The sequence below is a fragment of the Cynocephalus volans genome, chromosome 14 (genome assembly GCF_027409185.1).
Source record: "Cynocephalus volans isolate mCynVol1 chromosome 14, mCynVol1.pri, whole genome shotgun sequence".
NCBI classification, from domain to species: Eukaryota; Metazoa; Chordata; class Mammalia; order Dermoptera; family Cynocephalidae; genus Cynocephalus; species Cynocephalus volans.
In genome coordinates this window covers 23096710-23111585 of record NC_084473.1, presented here as the reverse complement: position 1 = coordinate 23111585, position 14876 = coordinate 23096710, and the positions used below count along the sequence as shown (strand labels likewise).

At 34.7% G+C, this 14876-nt stretch overlaps 1 protein-coding gene across 1 annotated transcript in view; it reads left to right on the top strand.

Annotated features, from left to right (window-relative positions):
* Positions 1 to 14876, top strand: part of ATAD2B (ATPase family AAA domain containing 2B) — a 166484-nt gene that overhangs the window by 126800 nt on the left and 24808 nt on the right. The window contains exon 23 of the mRNA XM_063078237.1: positions 13894 to 14016. Within this exon, the coding sequence (XP_062934307.1) occupies positions 13894 to 14016 (123 nt within the window). The remainder of the gene's footprint in view (positions 1 to 13893; positions 14017 to 14876) is intronic.

Here is a 14876-nt window from a genome sequence, read left to right as displayed (position 1 = left end):
TTAATGAACAATCACTTAAATATGCCTTACAGAAATTTAGAACTCCTGAGTTCTTGGTCTGGATGGAGAAATCTGAGAAAGTAAATCAGTGGAGGAACAGGTTAATAGATGGGATGCTAAGTTTAATTTTGAACATGTTAGTGCAAGTTACATTTGTACATGCAGACATTGTATAGTACTAGTTGTGTATATGGTTCTGGAGACTAGGAGAAGTTTGGGCAAGAGACATGGTTGGGAGTCAGCAGTGAATGAGATCCTATGGGCAGTGTGTAGAATGGGAAGAGAGAGGAGCCCAGGAGGAAACCTCCTCTAGGAAATGTGAGTCCCAGTTCTTCTCAGTATAGGTTCCAGTCTTACTGTTTCAGTACTTTTATTAGATACATTGCCTCTACTGGGAGTGTGCACCTTTTTTTAAACATCAGTTTTATTGAGGTGTAAGTTATATACAATAAAACGCACCTTTTAAAAGTACATAGTTTTAAACCTGCATATATTTTTAAAATTCCACTTATCCTTCAAGAAATATTAAATGCTAAGTTCATGAAAAATTGTTCTTATTTCCTTTCAATTATAAGTAACTACTTTATCTCTGAATTTTATAGCACAAAACTTTTCTGAGATATTTAATTTTTTTTGCCTGAAGTAGTTATTTGTTTTTATATCCTTATCCCTTGTTTTAGACTTTAAGCTGATTAAGAACCAGATCTGTGGCTCTGTATAGGCATGTCGTGTTGAGCGTGTTCCTAATAAATGTGGCCAATGAGTAAATCTTATTAGTTGTTTTCTTGTTAGACACTAACTCAAGGAGTCTCAGATTAGATAGAAGTGATAACAGGGAGACATAATGACAAAATGCAGATATGTACAAATATTAATATTGGTATATATAAATATGACCTAAACCAGTAAATACAGCAAAATTTCTTATTTATGAAATAATTTGGGATGAAAAATAATACAACCAAATCACTGTTTTTCTTAAAAATATTGTTAATCTTTCTGAATAGTTTTATTGAAAAAACTCAGCTAATATCCATCAGGTTTTTTTTTTTTTTCAGAGAGAATTAAAAAATAAAACTCACCAAAATACAAAAAAAAAAAATTGACATATTGAAATAGTTATTACCTTCATTAAAGTATTGATTCTGTTAATTTTATATATACTCATCTATTTGTCCTAAGTATCCATTACTTTTTGCTGAAGGCAAAATAATAAGGTGGCAATATCTTTATTTTATAGATGAGGAGATTGGGGCTCAGGAAGGTTATGGAATGGTTATGGAATTTGTGACAAGCCCACAAATATTATATGGCACAACTGAGTGGATTGAGATCTGTGTTAACTTTAAAAGCAATATGTGGTTTTTTTGCTGGCTTATTTTACTTTCAAATTCCGTGGATTTGGACAATCTTAAAACTTAGAGTATGAGACAAAGTCAAAACTGGTAAATTTGTAGCTCTCATTCCTGCAGAATGTTAAAACAAGGGTGTCTTGTGTCCATTAGTGAGTCTCTGAACAGTGACAAAATTATATGCACAAGTTTTAATATTCTCTAACCTTATTATTCTATACGGTGTATAACTTTAGTCACTCTTCTAAACTAAGAATGATTGAAAAGAATGGTAATGATAGGCACATGAAAAAGCCTTGTCCCCTGTCAAATGCAGATATTCTTTAGAACATATTGTCTTTCATGTCAGTGAGAAATTTTTATGGAATTATTTTTGTCTTCATTCATTTATTCTCCACCTCACCCCCACCGATTGAGGGTGGGGTTCGGATGGAGGAGGTATGCTTTAAAAAAAACCAGAAAGAACAGTCATTGAGTTATTTTAGGGAGAGATAACATGCCAGATACCTGGCTTTATATTTACTCTTACCTCTTTTTTAGTTTCTCTCTGCTCAAGCTGAGGTGGAAAGCCAGTGGTAGAAACCTGCGGTATTGTATAGGCTACAAACATTGTATTATCAGCTTGAAGGTATAGCTACTTCTAAGAATGTTTATTGTAGTTTTTTATCTGTAGTAGCTAAAATTAGAAGCAACTTAAAATTTCCAAAAATGAATGATAATTTTGAATATTAAAGTATATCCTACTTTAGATTGTTTCATAGACATTAAAGTTTGGTTTTCAAAAAATATTTAGAAGATATCAGTAGACTTCTGCTTTTGCCCAAAATGGAGTTAAGAGGACTAAATTTACACTTTCACTTGAACCAATGAAAAAACAAAACTGAATGAAATATGTGAAAAAACCATTTTGAAGACACTGGACACCAGGTAACACAGGAAGGATAGTGATCCCCTAAACATGGGAAACAAATAAGATGAGCACTCTAGTTGCCTGGAGAAAGTTTCCAGGCTGCAGCACAAGGAGGGAGAACTCAGGCATAGTCTGGAGGTCTCCCTGAATTGAAGAGACAGGGCTGGGAATCTGATGAGGCCAAAGTGGCTGGAGTTTGCAGGGCAGAATACCAGAAAGAAGAGAGCCATACAGAGAAAGTAGTCTGGGTATCTGTGGAAGATCTTCCCCTAGTCTTCACCTACATACCGATCAGCACATACATGTGAGAAAACTACTTGAGGCCAGAGAAGGAGAGGGAATATTCTTTGAAGCTCACCCAGGGCCAGCAATAGTGCAGTAAAGAGTTAGAGCTGATAAACCAACATGGAGATAAAACGGAATCATAAAAAGGTACACAGTAATTCCAAAAGGTGTGAGAAACAGAGGAAAAAGGGAACAAAGAACATATGGGTCAAGTAGAAAATGAATAGGAACCATATCAATAATCATGTAAATCACATTAAAAGTAAATGGTCTAAACCAGGAGTTAGCAAACTACAGTCAGGCTGACTGCCTGTTTTTGTAATTTAAGTGTTTTTATTGGAACAGAGTCAGGCCCATTTCATAACATATTATCTGTGACTGCTTTTGTGCAGCTTTGCTTACTTGCCTTAGAGACCTTATGGCCTGCAAAGCCTAAAATGTTTACTCTCTGGCCCTTTACAGAAAAAGATTGCCAACTCCTGGACTAAATATCCCAAATAAAGACTAAGATTGTTAGACTGGATTAAAAAAGCAAGATTCAATGATATGCTGTCTATAAGAAACTCACTTTAAATGTATTACAAATAATTAAAAGAAAAGCATGTAAAAAATTACCATGTTAATACCAAGCAAAGGAAAGTTGGAATGGTTATATAAGTATCAGACAAAGTAGATTTCAGACCAGAGAATATTACCTGGGAGAAAGAATGTTATTTCATAATCATCAAGTAGACATAACAATTCTAAATATTTATACCTCTGACAACAGAGCTTCCAAATTCATGAAGCAAAAACTGACAGAGATACAAGGAGAAATAGAGAAATTTGTCATTAACTTGGAGATTTCAATACCCCTCTCTCAATAATAGATACAGCCAGTACATAGAATATCAGCAAAGATACAGAAGACTCAAAAAGTCTCATTAAACATAAAAGGATTTAAGTCATACAGAGTATGTGCTCTGACCACAGTGGAATTAAATTAGAAATCAGTAACAGAAAGCTATCTGGGGAAAAAAATATTTGGAAACTAAATACCAACTTCTAAATAACTCCTGGTTCAAGGAAGAAATCAAAGAAAAAGTTTAAAAGTTTTTGAGCTGAGCTGAATAAAATGAAAATATATCCACATTACTGGATGCATCTAAAGTAGTAGTTAGGGAAAAATTTTAGCACCGACTGTCTAAATTAGAAGAGAAGAAATGTCTCAAATCAATGACCTCAGCTCCCAATAGAAGAGCAAATGAAATAATAAAGATCTGAGCAGAAATCAATGAAACAGAAAACAGAAAAAAAGGAAATAGAGAAGATCAGTAAAACCAAAAGCTGCTTCTTTTAGAAGGTCAGTAAATCAATAAACCTCCAACTGAACTGATCAGAGTAATGAGAGAAAAGACACAAATTACCAATAACAGGAATGAGGGAGATAACATTACTACATATTCTTCAGATATAAAAAGAACAATAACGGAATATGATGAACAACTTTATGCCAATACATTTGACAACTTAGGTAAATTGGACAAATTCTTTGAAAGACAAAATATCTAAGCTTATGAAAGAAGAAATGGATAATGTGAATAGATAATTTTTTATTAAAACAATTGAATTTGTAGTTAAAACCTCACTAAGAAAACTTCAGGCTCAGGTGTCTTCACTGGTTAATTTCACCGAACTCTTAAGGAAGAACAACAGTCGGACCTCCTTATCTGCAGGTACAACATTAGCAGATTCAAGTGATCACAGTTTGAAAATATGGCGGGGGGAGGGTAGAAAACAAAAAAACCCAATACAACAGTAAAAAATAATACAAATAAAATAATACAGTATAACAGCTATTTACATAGCATTTACATTGTATTACGTATTATAAATACACATAGAAATGATTTAAGGTTTACAGGAGGATATGCATAGTAAATATGCAAATGCTATACCATTTTATATAAGGAATGTGAGCATCTGCAGATTTTTGTATCTGCAAGAGTACCGAAGTACAATTGTGATAACAATTCTATGCAGATTCTTTCAGAAAATAGTGGAGAGAATCTTTCTCAGCCTGTCCTATAAGGTCAACACTAATCTGCTACCAAAACCAAAAAAGAAGTTACAAGGAATAAAACAAACAAACTACAGACAAATATCCCTCATGAACATGAACAAGATTTAAGCAAATTATGTCCAGTAATATGTTAAAAGGGTAATACGTTGTGGTCAAGTAGGATTTATCCCAGGAATGCAAGATTGGTTTAATATTTGAAAACCAATTGATGTAATTCACCGTGTTAACAGACTTAGAAAGAAAAACCCTTATGATTATCTCAATAGATACAGAAAAGAATTTGACAAAATCCAGTATTCATACCTGATTAAATACTGCGAAACTTAGAATAGAAAGGACTGTCCTCAATCTGATAAATGACATCTACAAAAAGTCTGCAGTTCACATAATACTAATGATGAAAGAGTAAGTACTTTCCCCCTAAGATCAAGAACATGGCAAGGATGTCCCCCCTTACCACTTCTACCGAACGTTATACTGAAGCTTCCAGCTAGTGCAGTAAGGTAAGAAAAAGAAAGAAAAGCTTGTCCAGAAAGGAAGAAGTAAAACTGTCTTTGTTTGTAGACAACATGATGTCTATGCAGAAACTTCTATGGGACTATGGGACCTACAAAGAAGCTATTAGAACTTAATAAGTGAATTTAGCAAGGTTGCATGATACTAGGTCAATGTACAAAACTCACTTGTATTTCTATATACTAGCAACAAACAATAGAAGTTGAAATAAAAAAGTATTATCTATAGTAGCATCAAAAAACATGAAATATGGATAATCTGACAAAAGATATATGAGACTTTTACACTGAAAACATTGCTGAGAAAAATTAAAGAATACTGAAAGAAATCGAGATATATATTGTATTTATGCATTGGAAGACTCAACATTGTGAAGATGCTATTTTTCCCCAAATTAAACTGTAGTTTTAACACCGTCCAATCAAAATTCCAGCAGGCATTTGATAGAAATTGACGAGCTGATCCTAAAATTCATATGAAAATACACAGGATATAGAATAGTCAAAACAACTTTGAAAAATAAAAACAGAGTTGGAGCACTTAATACCACCTTATGTCAAGATTTATAAAATTACAGTAACCTACAAGTGTTATATTGGCATAAAGACTGACAAATAGGTCAGTGGAATAAAATAGAATCCTGAAATAGACACAGACATAGAGGGTCAGTTGCTTTTTGACTAAGGTACAACAGTCAGTTCAGTGGAGAAAGTATGATCTTTTCAACAGATAGGGCTGGAGCAATTGGATATCAGTATGCAAAAAAATGACCTTTATATGTAAAAGTTGACTCAAAATGGATCATATATCTCAATATAAGAGCTAAAACTTATATCCAGAATATTAAAGAAGCCTTAGAATTTAATAAAAAAACGTGCAATTACAAAAATGGGCATAAGAGTTTGAAGACATTTCACCAAAGAAGATATATGGAGGGTAAATAAGCACATGGAAAAATACTCAACCTCATTAATCTTCAGTGAAATGAAAATTAAAACCACAATGTGATATCACTAAACAGCTATGAGAGTTGTCTATAAAGTGTGACTAGGGCTAGCTGTTAGCTTAATTGATTAGAGCATGGTGTTATAACACCAAGATCAAGGGTTCAGATCCCCATACTGGCCAGTGCAAAAAAAAAAAAAAAAAAAAAAAAAAGTGTGACCATATCAAATGTTGGCAAGGATGTGGAGAAACTGGATCTATGATGCACTACTGGTAGGAATATAAAATGGTAGGTACAGCCACTTTGGAAAACTGTTTGGCAGTTTCTTAGAATGTTAAACATATACCTATCATTTGACCCAGCCATAGCACTCCTAAGTATTAACCCAAGGGAAATGAAAGCATATTTCCATACAAAGCCTTGTTTATAAATGTTTATAGTGACTTTGTTTATAATAGCCAAAATCCAGAAATATCTCTTATGTCCATGGACATGTAAATGGATAAACAAATTGTGTTATATCCATATAATGGATTACTATTCAGTAATAAAAAGGAATGAAGTACTGATTCATGCAACAACAGAGACAAATCTCAAAATAATTATGCTGAGTGAAAGAATCAAGATAAAAAATACATTGTCTATGATTCGATTTATATAGGTAATTCTAGAAAATATAAAGTGATCTGTAGTAACAGAAAGCAGGTCTATGGTTGCTTGCGAATGGAGGGTTGAAGGGAAGAGTGAAAGGAAGAAAAACAGAGGGGCTCAAGGAAACCTGGTGGTGATGGATATATTCATTACCTTGATATGAACTTATGTAAGTACTTCAAGTATGTGCAGTCTTATACGTCTGTTACACTTCAATAGATCTGTTTTTTTAAAAAGACTTAGAAAAGTAATATGTTAATAATAAATGCTGATTACAAAATCATTGTAGTTCTTTGGTCATAAAGAGGATTGTTGAGACCATATTCATCTGCCTACATGATATCTCCATTGGGATATTTTTTTAGGCATTTCAAAACTTCTTCCCTCTCTATTTTCTAGTTTTTTTGTGTCTTTATAAATAGTACTTCCATCCACCCCATTTTTCATGCAAGAGGCTAGGGAATCTTCTTTGACACTTACATTATTTCCCATCTACTTTATTGCCAAGTCATGTCATTGAGAGTACCTTTCAAATTTGTAATCTTCTCTTCCTTCACTATCACCACCACTACCATCACCATTATCTTGGCTTAAGTACCATCTTCTCTCACTAAAAAAAGAGCCTTGTGATTATGTTCCTGGGTTTTATTCTTGACGTCCCTCAATGCAGTCTCCAGATAACAGCCAGAGTGGTCTTTTGAAGATGTAAATTTGAATTATGCTACTTCCTGCTCAGATCTTTTCAACAACTTTTCATTGCTCTTAGAATGAAATTTAACATCCTTTCAGTATGATTTGGTTCCTGTTTGCCTTTTGCTTATTTTGTTCTAACCACACAGGCTACATTTCAGTTTCTTGAAGTCTCCAAGCTCTTTTTGCTCTGGGATTTTTTCACATGGTCTTTCTTAAGTCTGCACTGGTTTCCCCTCTACTCTTTCAGTGGCTATTCCAGTGCATGCGTCAAGTGTCAGCTTAAATGCCTCTTTTTTTTTTTTTTTTAAAGAAGTTGACTGGTCATGGGATCTTAACCCTTGACTTGGTGTTGTCAGCACCACACTTTCCCAAGTGAGCTAACCAGCCATCCCTATCTAGGGATCCGAACCCGTGGCCTTGGTGTTACCAGCACCACACTCTCCCAGTGAGCCATGGGCTGGTCCTTAAATGCCTCTTTTTTAGAAAGGCTTGCCTTTCTGACTTGCCCAATCTAGATTGACACCCATACCAATAACCTGTAGGTTTTCTCCATAGCTGTTATTTAGGGTTTGGGGGTTTTTTGGAGGGGGGGGGGAGGTATTTATATGTGTGTTTGAGAGATTATTTGCTTAATACCACTTACCTATATTAATCTGGAAAACTCCTTGAAAGTTGGGATCATGCCTGTTTTGTTCACTATTGCCTAGCTGCCACCTGGCTTTTCCTGGTACGATTGTCAATTAATATTAGTTGAATGAATGTTTAGAGAAAATGTATTAAAAAGAAATATACCAGTGGTTGCCTTTGAGTGGTGCATGCTTGTTTTTATAAAATTTCCACAACGACCTATTAAAACTTTCTAATCAGAAAAGTTATAAATAAAATATCTCTTTATCTTTGTTTATACTTTTTGCCTTTTCTAAGGAGAGAAAGCAGATGTTATTTTATGACTTTGGATTCTAGTTCTTAATACTGTTACAAAATAGGTTACCTTGATATACTTACTTGCTTTTTAATATCGCTGAGTTGCACAGCTCTAGGGGGCATTATTTACATTGTATTGTTTATGAATGGGGACTTCTGGATTAGTGTGAAGTAGTCTCTTCATTTAGTACCATTTTTAGGCATAGTTTACCTAGAACCATGTTTGTGTGTCTCTCCTGTGTCTATTTACAATTTATATACCATCTTGCACTCTGAAGACTCCTTAAGAGTCTTTCTGTATTTTTGTCTGTTTCTGTCATTTTTTTTTTAATAGATCACCCTTACTTAGGATATACTGTATTTTTTAGCCTAGTTTTGACCAGTTTTTATATTTTTTATTTTTTAATTTTATTTTGTCGATATACAATGTGGTTGATTATTGTGGCCCCTTACCGAAACCTCCCTCCCTCCTCCGTCTCCCCCCTCCCACCCAACAATGTCCTTTCTGTATGCTTGTCATGTCAACTTCAAGGAATTGTAATTGTTGTGTCCTCTCCCCCCCGCCAGTTTTTTTTTTGTGTGTGTGTGTGTGTGTGAATTTCTTTGTTTATTTTTAGCTCCCACCAATAAGTGAGAACATGTGGTATTTCTCTTTCTGTGCCTGACTTGTTTCACTTAATATAATTCTCTCTAGGTCCATCCATGTCATTGCAAATGGCAGTATTTCATTCTTTTTTTATAGCTGAGTAGTATTCCATTGTGTAGATATACCACATTTTCCGTATCCACTCATCTGACGATGGACATTTGGGCTGGTTCCAACTCTTAGCTATTGTAAAGAGTGCCGCGATGAACATTGGAGAACAGGTATACCTTCGACTTGATGATTTCCATTCCTCTGGGTATATTCCCAACAGTGGGATAGCTGGGTCATATGGTAGATCTATCTGCAATTGTTTGAGGAACCTCCATACCATTTTCCATAGAGGCTGCACCATTTTGCAGTCCCACCAACAATGTATGAGTGTTCCTTTTTCTCCACAACCTTGCCAGCATTTATCGTACAGAGTCTTTTGGATTTTAGCCATCCTAACTGGGGTGAGATGGTATCTCAGTGTGGTTTTGATTTGCATTTCCCGGATGCTGAGTGATGTTGAGCATTTTTTCATGTGTCTGTTGGCCATTTGTATATCTTCCTTTGAGAAATGCCTATTTCGGTCTTTTGCCCATTTTTTAATTGGTTTGCTTGTTTTTTTGTTGTAAAGTTGTTTGAGTTCCTTGTATATTCTGGATATTAATCCTTTGTCAGATGTACATTTTGCAAATATTTTCTCCCATTCTGTTGGTTGTCTGTTAACTATTTATTTTGCTGTGCAGAAGCTCTTTAGTTTGATATAATCCCATTTGTTTATTTTTCCTTTGGTTGACTGTGCTTTTGGGGTCATATTCATGAAGTCTGTGTCCAGTACTGCTTCCTGAAGTGTTTCTCCTATGTTTTCTTTAAGAAGTTTTATTGTTTCAGGGTGTATGTTTAATTCTTTAATCCATTTTGAGTTGACTTTAGTGTATGGTGAGAGGTATGGGTCTAGTTTCATTCTCCTGCGTATTGATATCCAGTTCTCCCAGCACCATTTGCTAAAGAGGCAGTCACTTCCCCAGTGTGTAGGCTTGGTGCCTTTGTCAAAGATAAGATGGCTGTAGGTGTGTGGGTTGATTTCTGGATTCTCTATTCTATTCCATTGATCAGTGTGTCTGTTTTTATGCCAGTACCATACTGTTTTGGTTATTATAGCTTTGTAGTATAGCTTAAAGTCAGGTAGTGTTATGCCTCCAGCTTTCTTTTTTCTTTTTTTTCTCAGCGATGCTTTGGCTATGCGTGGTCTTTTGTTATTCCATATAAATGACTGGGTAGTTCTTTCCATTTCTGAGAAAAATGTCATTGGAATTTTGATGGGGATTGCATTGAATTTGTATATCACTTTGGGTAGTATGGACATTTTCACTATGTTGATTCTTCCAATCCAAGAGCATGGGATATCTTTCCATCTTCTTGTATCTTCTCTAATTTCTCTCAGCAGTGGTTTGTAGTTCTCATTATAGAGATTTTTCACCTCCTTGGTTAACTCAATTCCTAAGTATTTTATTTTTTTGGTGGGAATTGTAAATGGGCAAGCTTTCTTGATTTCTCGTTCTGCATGTTCACTTTTGGAGAATAGAAATGCTACTGATTTTTGTGTGTTGGTTTTGTATCCTGCTACTGTGCTGAAATTATTTATCAATTCCAAGAGTTTTTTTGTAGAGGTTTTAGGCTGTTCGATATATAGGATCAAGTCATCTGCAAACAGGGACAGTTTGACTTCATCTTTTCCAATCTGGATGCCCTTTATTTCCTTCTCTTCTCTGATTGCTCTGGCTAGTACTTCCAACACTATGTTGAATAGGAGTGGTGAGAGTGGGCATCTTTGTCTGTTCCTGTTCTTAGAGGAAAAGCTTTCAGTTTTTCCCCATTTATGATGATATTAGCATTGGGTTTGTCATATATGGCTTTAATTATGTTGAGATACTTTCCCTCTATACCTAACTTATAGAGGGTCTTTGTCATGAATGAATGTTGAATTTTATCAAATGCTTTTACAGCATCTGTAGAGATGATCATATGGTCCTTGTGTTTGATTTTATTAATATGGTGTATCACATTTATTGATTTGCGTATGTTGAACCAACCTTGCATCCCTGGGATGAATCCCACTTGATCGTGGTGAATAATTTTTCGTATGTGTTGCTGTATTCTGTTTGCTAGTATTTTAGTGAGGATTTTTGCATCTATATTCATCAAGGATATCGGCCTGTAGTTTTCTTTTTTGGTTATATCTTTACCTGGTTTTGGTATCAGGATGTTGTTTGCTTCATAGAATGAGTTTGGGAGATTTGCGTCCGTTTCAATCGTTTGGAATAGTTTGTAAAGAATCGGTGTCAATTCCTCTTTGAATGTTTGGTAAAATTCTGCTGTGAATCCATCTGGTCCTGGGCTTTTCTTTGTTGGGAGCCTTCTGATAACAGCTTCAATCTCCTTTATTGTTATTGGTCTGTTCAGATTTTCTATGTCTTCATGGCTCAGTTTTGTGAGCTTGTGTGTGTCCAGAAATTTATCCATTTCCTCCAGATTTTCAAATTTGTTGGCATATAGTTGTTTGTAGTAGTCTTGAATGATTCCTTGTATTTGAGATGAATCAGTTGTAATATCACCTTTTTCATTTCTAATTTTTGTTATTTGAATCTTCTCTCTTCTTTTTTTTGTTAGCCATGCTAATGGTTTGTCAATTTTATTTATCTTTTCAAAAAACCAACTTTTTGATTCATCGATCTTTTGTATTGTTTTTTGGGTTTCAATTTCATTCAGTTCTGCTCTGATATTAATGATTTCTTTCCATCTGCTAAGTTTAGGTTTGGATTGTTCTTGTTTTTCTAGTTCTTTACGGTGAAGTGTTAGGTTGTTCACTTGCCATCTTTCCATTCTTCTGAGGTGAGCATTTAATGCAATAAATTTCACACTTAGTACTGCTTTTGCCGTATCCCATAGGTTTTGGTATGATGTATCATTATTTTCATTAGTTTCAATAAATTTTTTGATTTCCTGCTTGATTTTTCTTGGACTCATATGTCATTAAGTAGAATGCTGTTTAATTTCCATGTGTTTGTATAGTTTCCAGAGTTTCGTTTCTTATTAATTTCTAGTTTTAATCCATTGTGGTCCGAGAAAATACATGGGATAATTCTAATTTTTTTGAGTTTGTTGAGACTTGATTTGTGACCTAATATGTGATCTATCCTGGAGAATGATCCATGTGCTGATGAGAAGAATGAATATTCTGAGGTTGTTGGATGGAATGTTCTGTAGAAATGTGCCAAGTCCAATTGGTCTAGAGTATTGTTCAGATCTTGTGTTTCTCTGCTGATTCTTTGCCTAGATGATCTGTCTAATATTGACAGTGGGGTGCTCAGGTCCCCTGCTATTATGGTATTAGTGTCTATTTCCTTCTTTAGGTCTAATAGAGTTTGTTTTATAAATCTGGCTGCTCCAACATTGGGTGCGTACATATTTATGATTGTTATGTCTTCTTGATGGATCAGTCCTTTTATCATTAAGTAGTGTCCCTCACTGTCTCTTTTTATGGTTTTTAGTTTAAAGTCTATTTTGTCAGATATAAGAATAGCTACTCCAGCTCGTTTTTCTTTTCTGTTTGCATGGTAAATCTTTTTCCATCTTTTCACTCTTAGTCTATGTGAGTCTTTTATGGGTGAGGTGGGTCTCTTGTAGGCAGCATATAGTTGGGTCCTCCTTTTTGATCCAGTCAGCCAGTCTGTGTCTTTTGATTGGGGAATTTAAGCCTTTTACATTAAGAGTTGTTATGGAAAAGTGTTGATTTATTCCTAGCATTTTATTGATTATTGTTTGGTTGTCTTAGGTGTCTTTTGTTCCTTGCTTTCTGATTTACTGTTTTTTTTCTGTATTTGTTGGTTCCTTGGGTTGTAGATAGCCTTTTTGTTTCTTTTCCCCTCATGAATGCCATTTTTCTTATACTAGTGGGTTTTGATTTTTCTTGGGTTTTTATGGCAGTGGTAGTTATTTTTCAGGAACCAAACCCAGTACTCCCTTGAGAATTTCTTGTAAGGGTGGTTGTGTGGTGGTGAACTCCTGCAGTTTTTGTTTGTCTGAGAAATATACTATTTGCCCTTCATTTCGGAAGGATAGCCTTGCAGGGTAGAGTATTCTTGGCTGGCAATCTCTGTCTTTTAGTATTTTGAATATACCATCCCATTCCTTTCTGGCTTTTAGGGTTTGTGATGAAAAGTCTGATGTTAGTCTGATTGGAGCTCCCATATAGGTGATTTGATGCTTCTCTCTTGCAGCTTTTAAGATTCTTTGTCTTTGAGTTTTGTCAATTTGACTATGAAATGTCTTGGAGAAGACCTTTTTGGGTTGAATACGTTTGGAGATCGTTGAGCTTCCTGGATCTGAAGATCTGTGATTTTTCCTATACCTGGGATGTTTTCTGCCACTATTTTGTTGAATATGTTTGCAGTGCAATCTCCTTTTTCCTCCCCTTCTGGAATACCCTTGACCAGTTTTAACTAAGGGAGCAAATTAAGATTGTCTGAATTCTTAGTATCCATCTATGGCAACTCCAGGGTTGGGCATGTGGTGAATATCCTCTAAATCCTTTTTAAGTTTTTATTCAAAATCATATATTTTTGTTTTCAAAACTTTAAAATAAAACCATATATCTTTGATGTAATGCTTTGCTTAATAGACTTAGTACTTTGAAGTTCTAAAAGTACAATTTTCAGAGAATTATTAGGCCACCGTTACTTAGGTGACCGAGTAGCTTATTATATTTATTTTTTATTCATTTATATGAACCTTTTCTCACCTAGAAATTCTTTTTACAATTTTACTTAAATGTTTGTATTATTTTACTTTCCTTTTAAGATGTCCTTTGTTCATGTTATCTTATTTGTTTCTACAATAAAATTATACCAACTTTTTTAACAGATAAAATAATTAGGCACAGAGCTTGTACCCTGAAGGACACTGCACATGCCATCATTGCAGCTGAATTGGATCCAGAATTTAATAAACTCTGTGAAGAAATTAAGGAAGCAAGAATAAAAAGAGGTATGTTGTATAAATTGACTCGCTAGTGAAGCCTAGTATACTCTCTTCAGAGCAAGGATATTTCTTTAGGGTTGCTGGTATTAGGAAAATAATGTATTTTGAGGCTCAACGTTTATGTAATTTCTGATACTAATACATGTCATGTAAATTCTAAATTCTCAAAGATATTTTAAAACTTTATTTTCTATGAAAAGTTTAGTGTGATATTGCATATTACAGAAATAAAATGTTTCTTGGTCAAATTTCTTTTGCAGGAGTATATCTTTGTTAATAATTGATTTCTGTTCTTAAGAGATTTAGATATTCGATATGCTTTCATATCTGAAGACATTGTATTTTTCATTAACTGGTACTTCAAAAAAGTTTTAAGGAATACTGGTTTTATTCCCCTCCCTATTAAAGTTCATGTGCAATTTTGTTATTAGAAACACAGAATTAGCAAATGTGGTTTGTTAATTCAGTTTACAACCTTATTCTTGAGTAACACACACTTCAGTAGAAAAGGGAGAAATGTAAAACAGATCAAGTACAGTGTGATATATGCACTGGTTGAAGCATGTTCAGAGCTCAAAGAACAGAGACCTTCTGGTGGGGAACCCAGCATTTTGATCAGAGCTTGAGGAATGAATATAGGAGCATTCTCTCTAGTGGACTAGGGGAAGGGAGGCAGTGACAGAGAAGGAGGCATTGCAAGCAGAGCAACCAACAGCACGTGTAAAGAAACAGAGCTGTGACATAGCTTGTTGTATTAGAAGAACTTTAAACTGTTTGGTGTTGCTAAAGATATACAGAATGTTGAGAAATAGGGCTCAAGAGGTGAGCTGGATCCAGGACATGGAAATTATGAAGCAGCCTTTCTT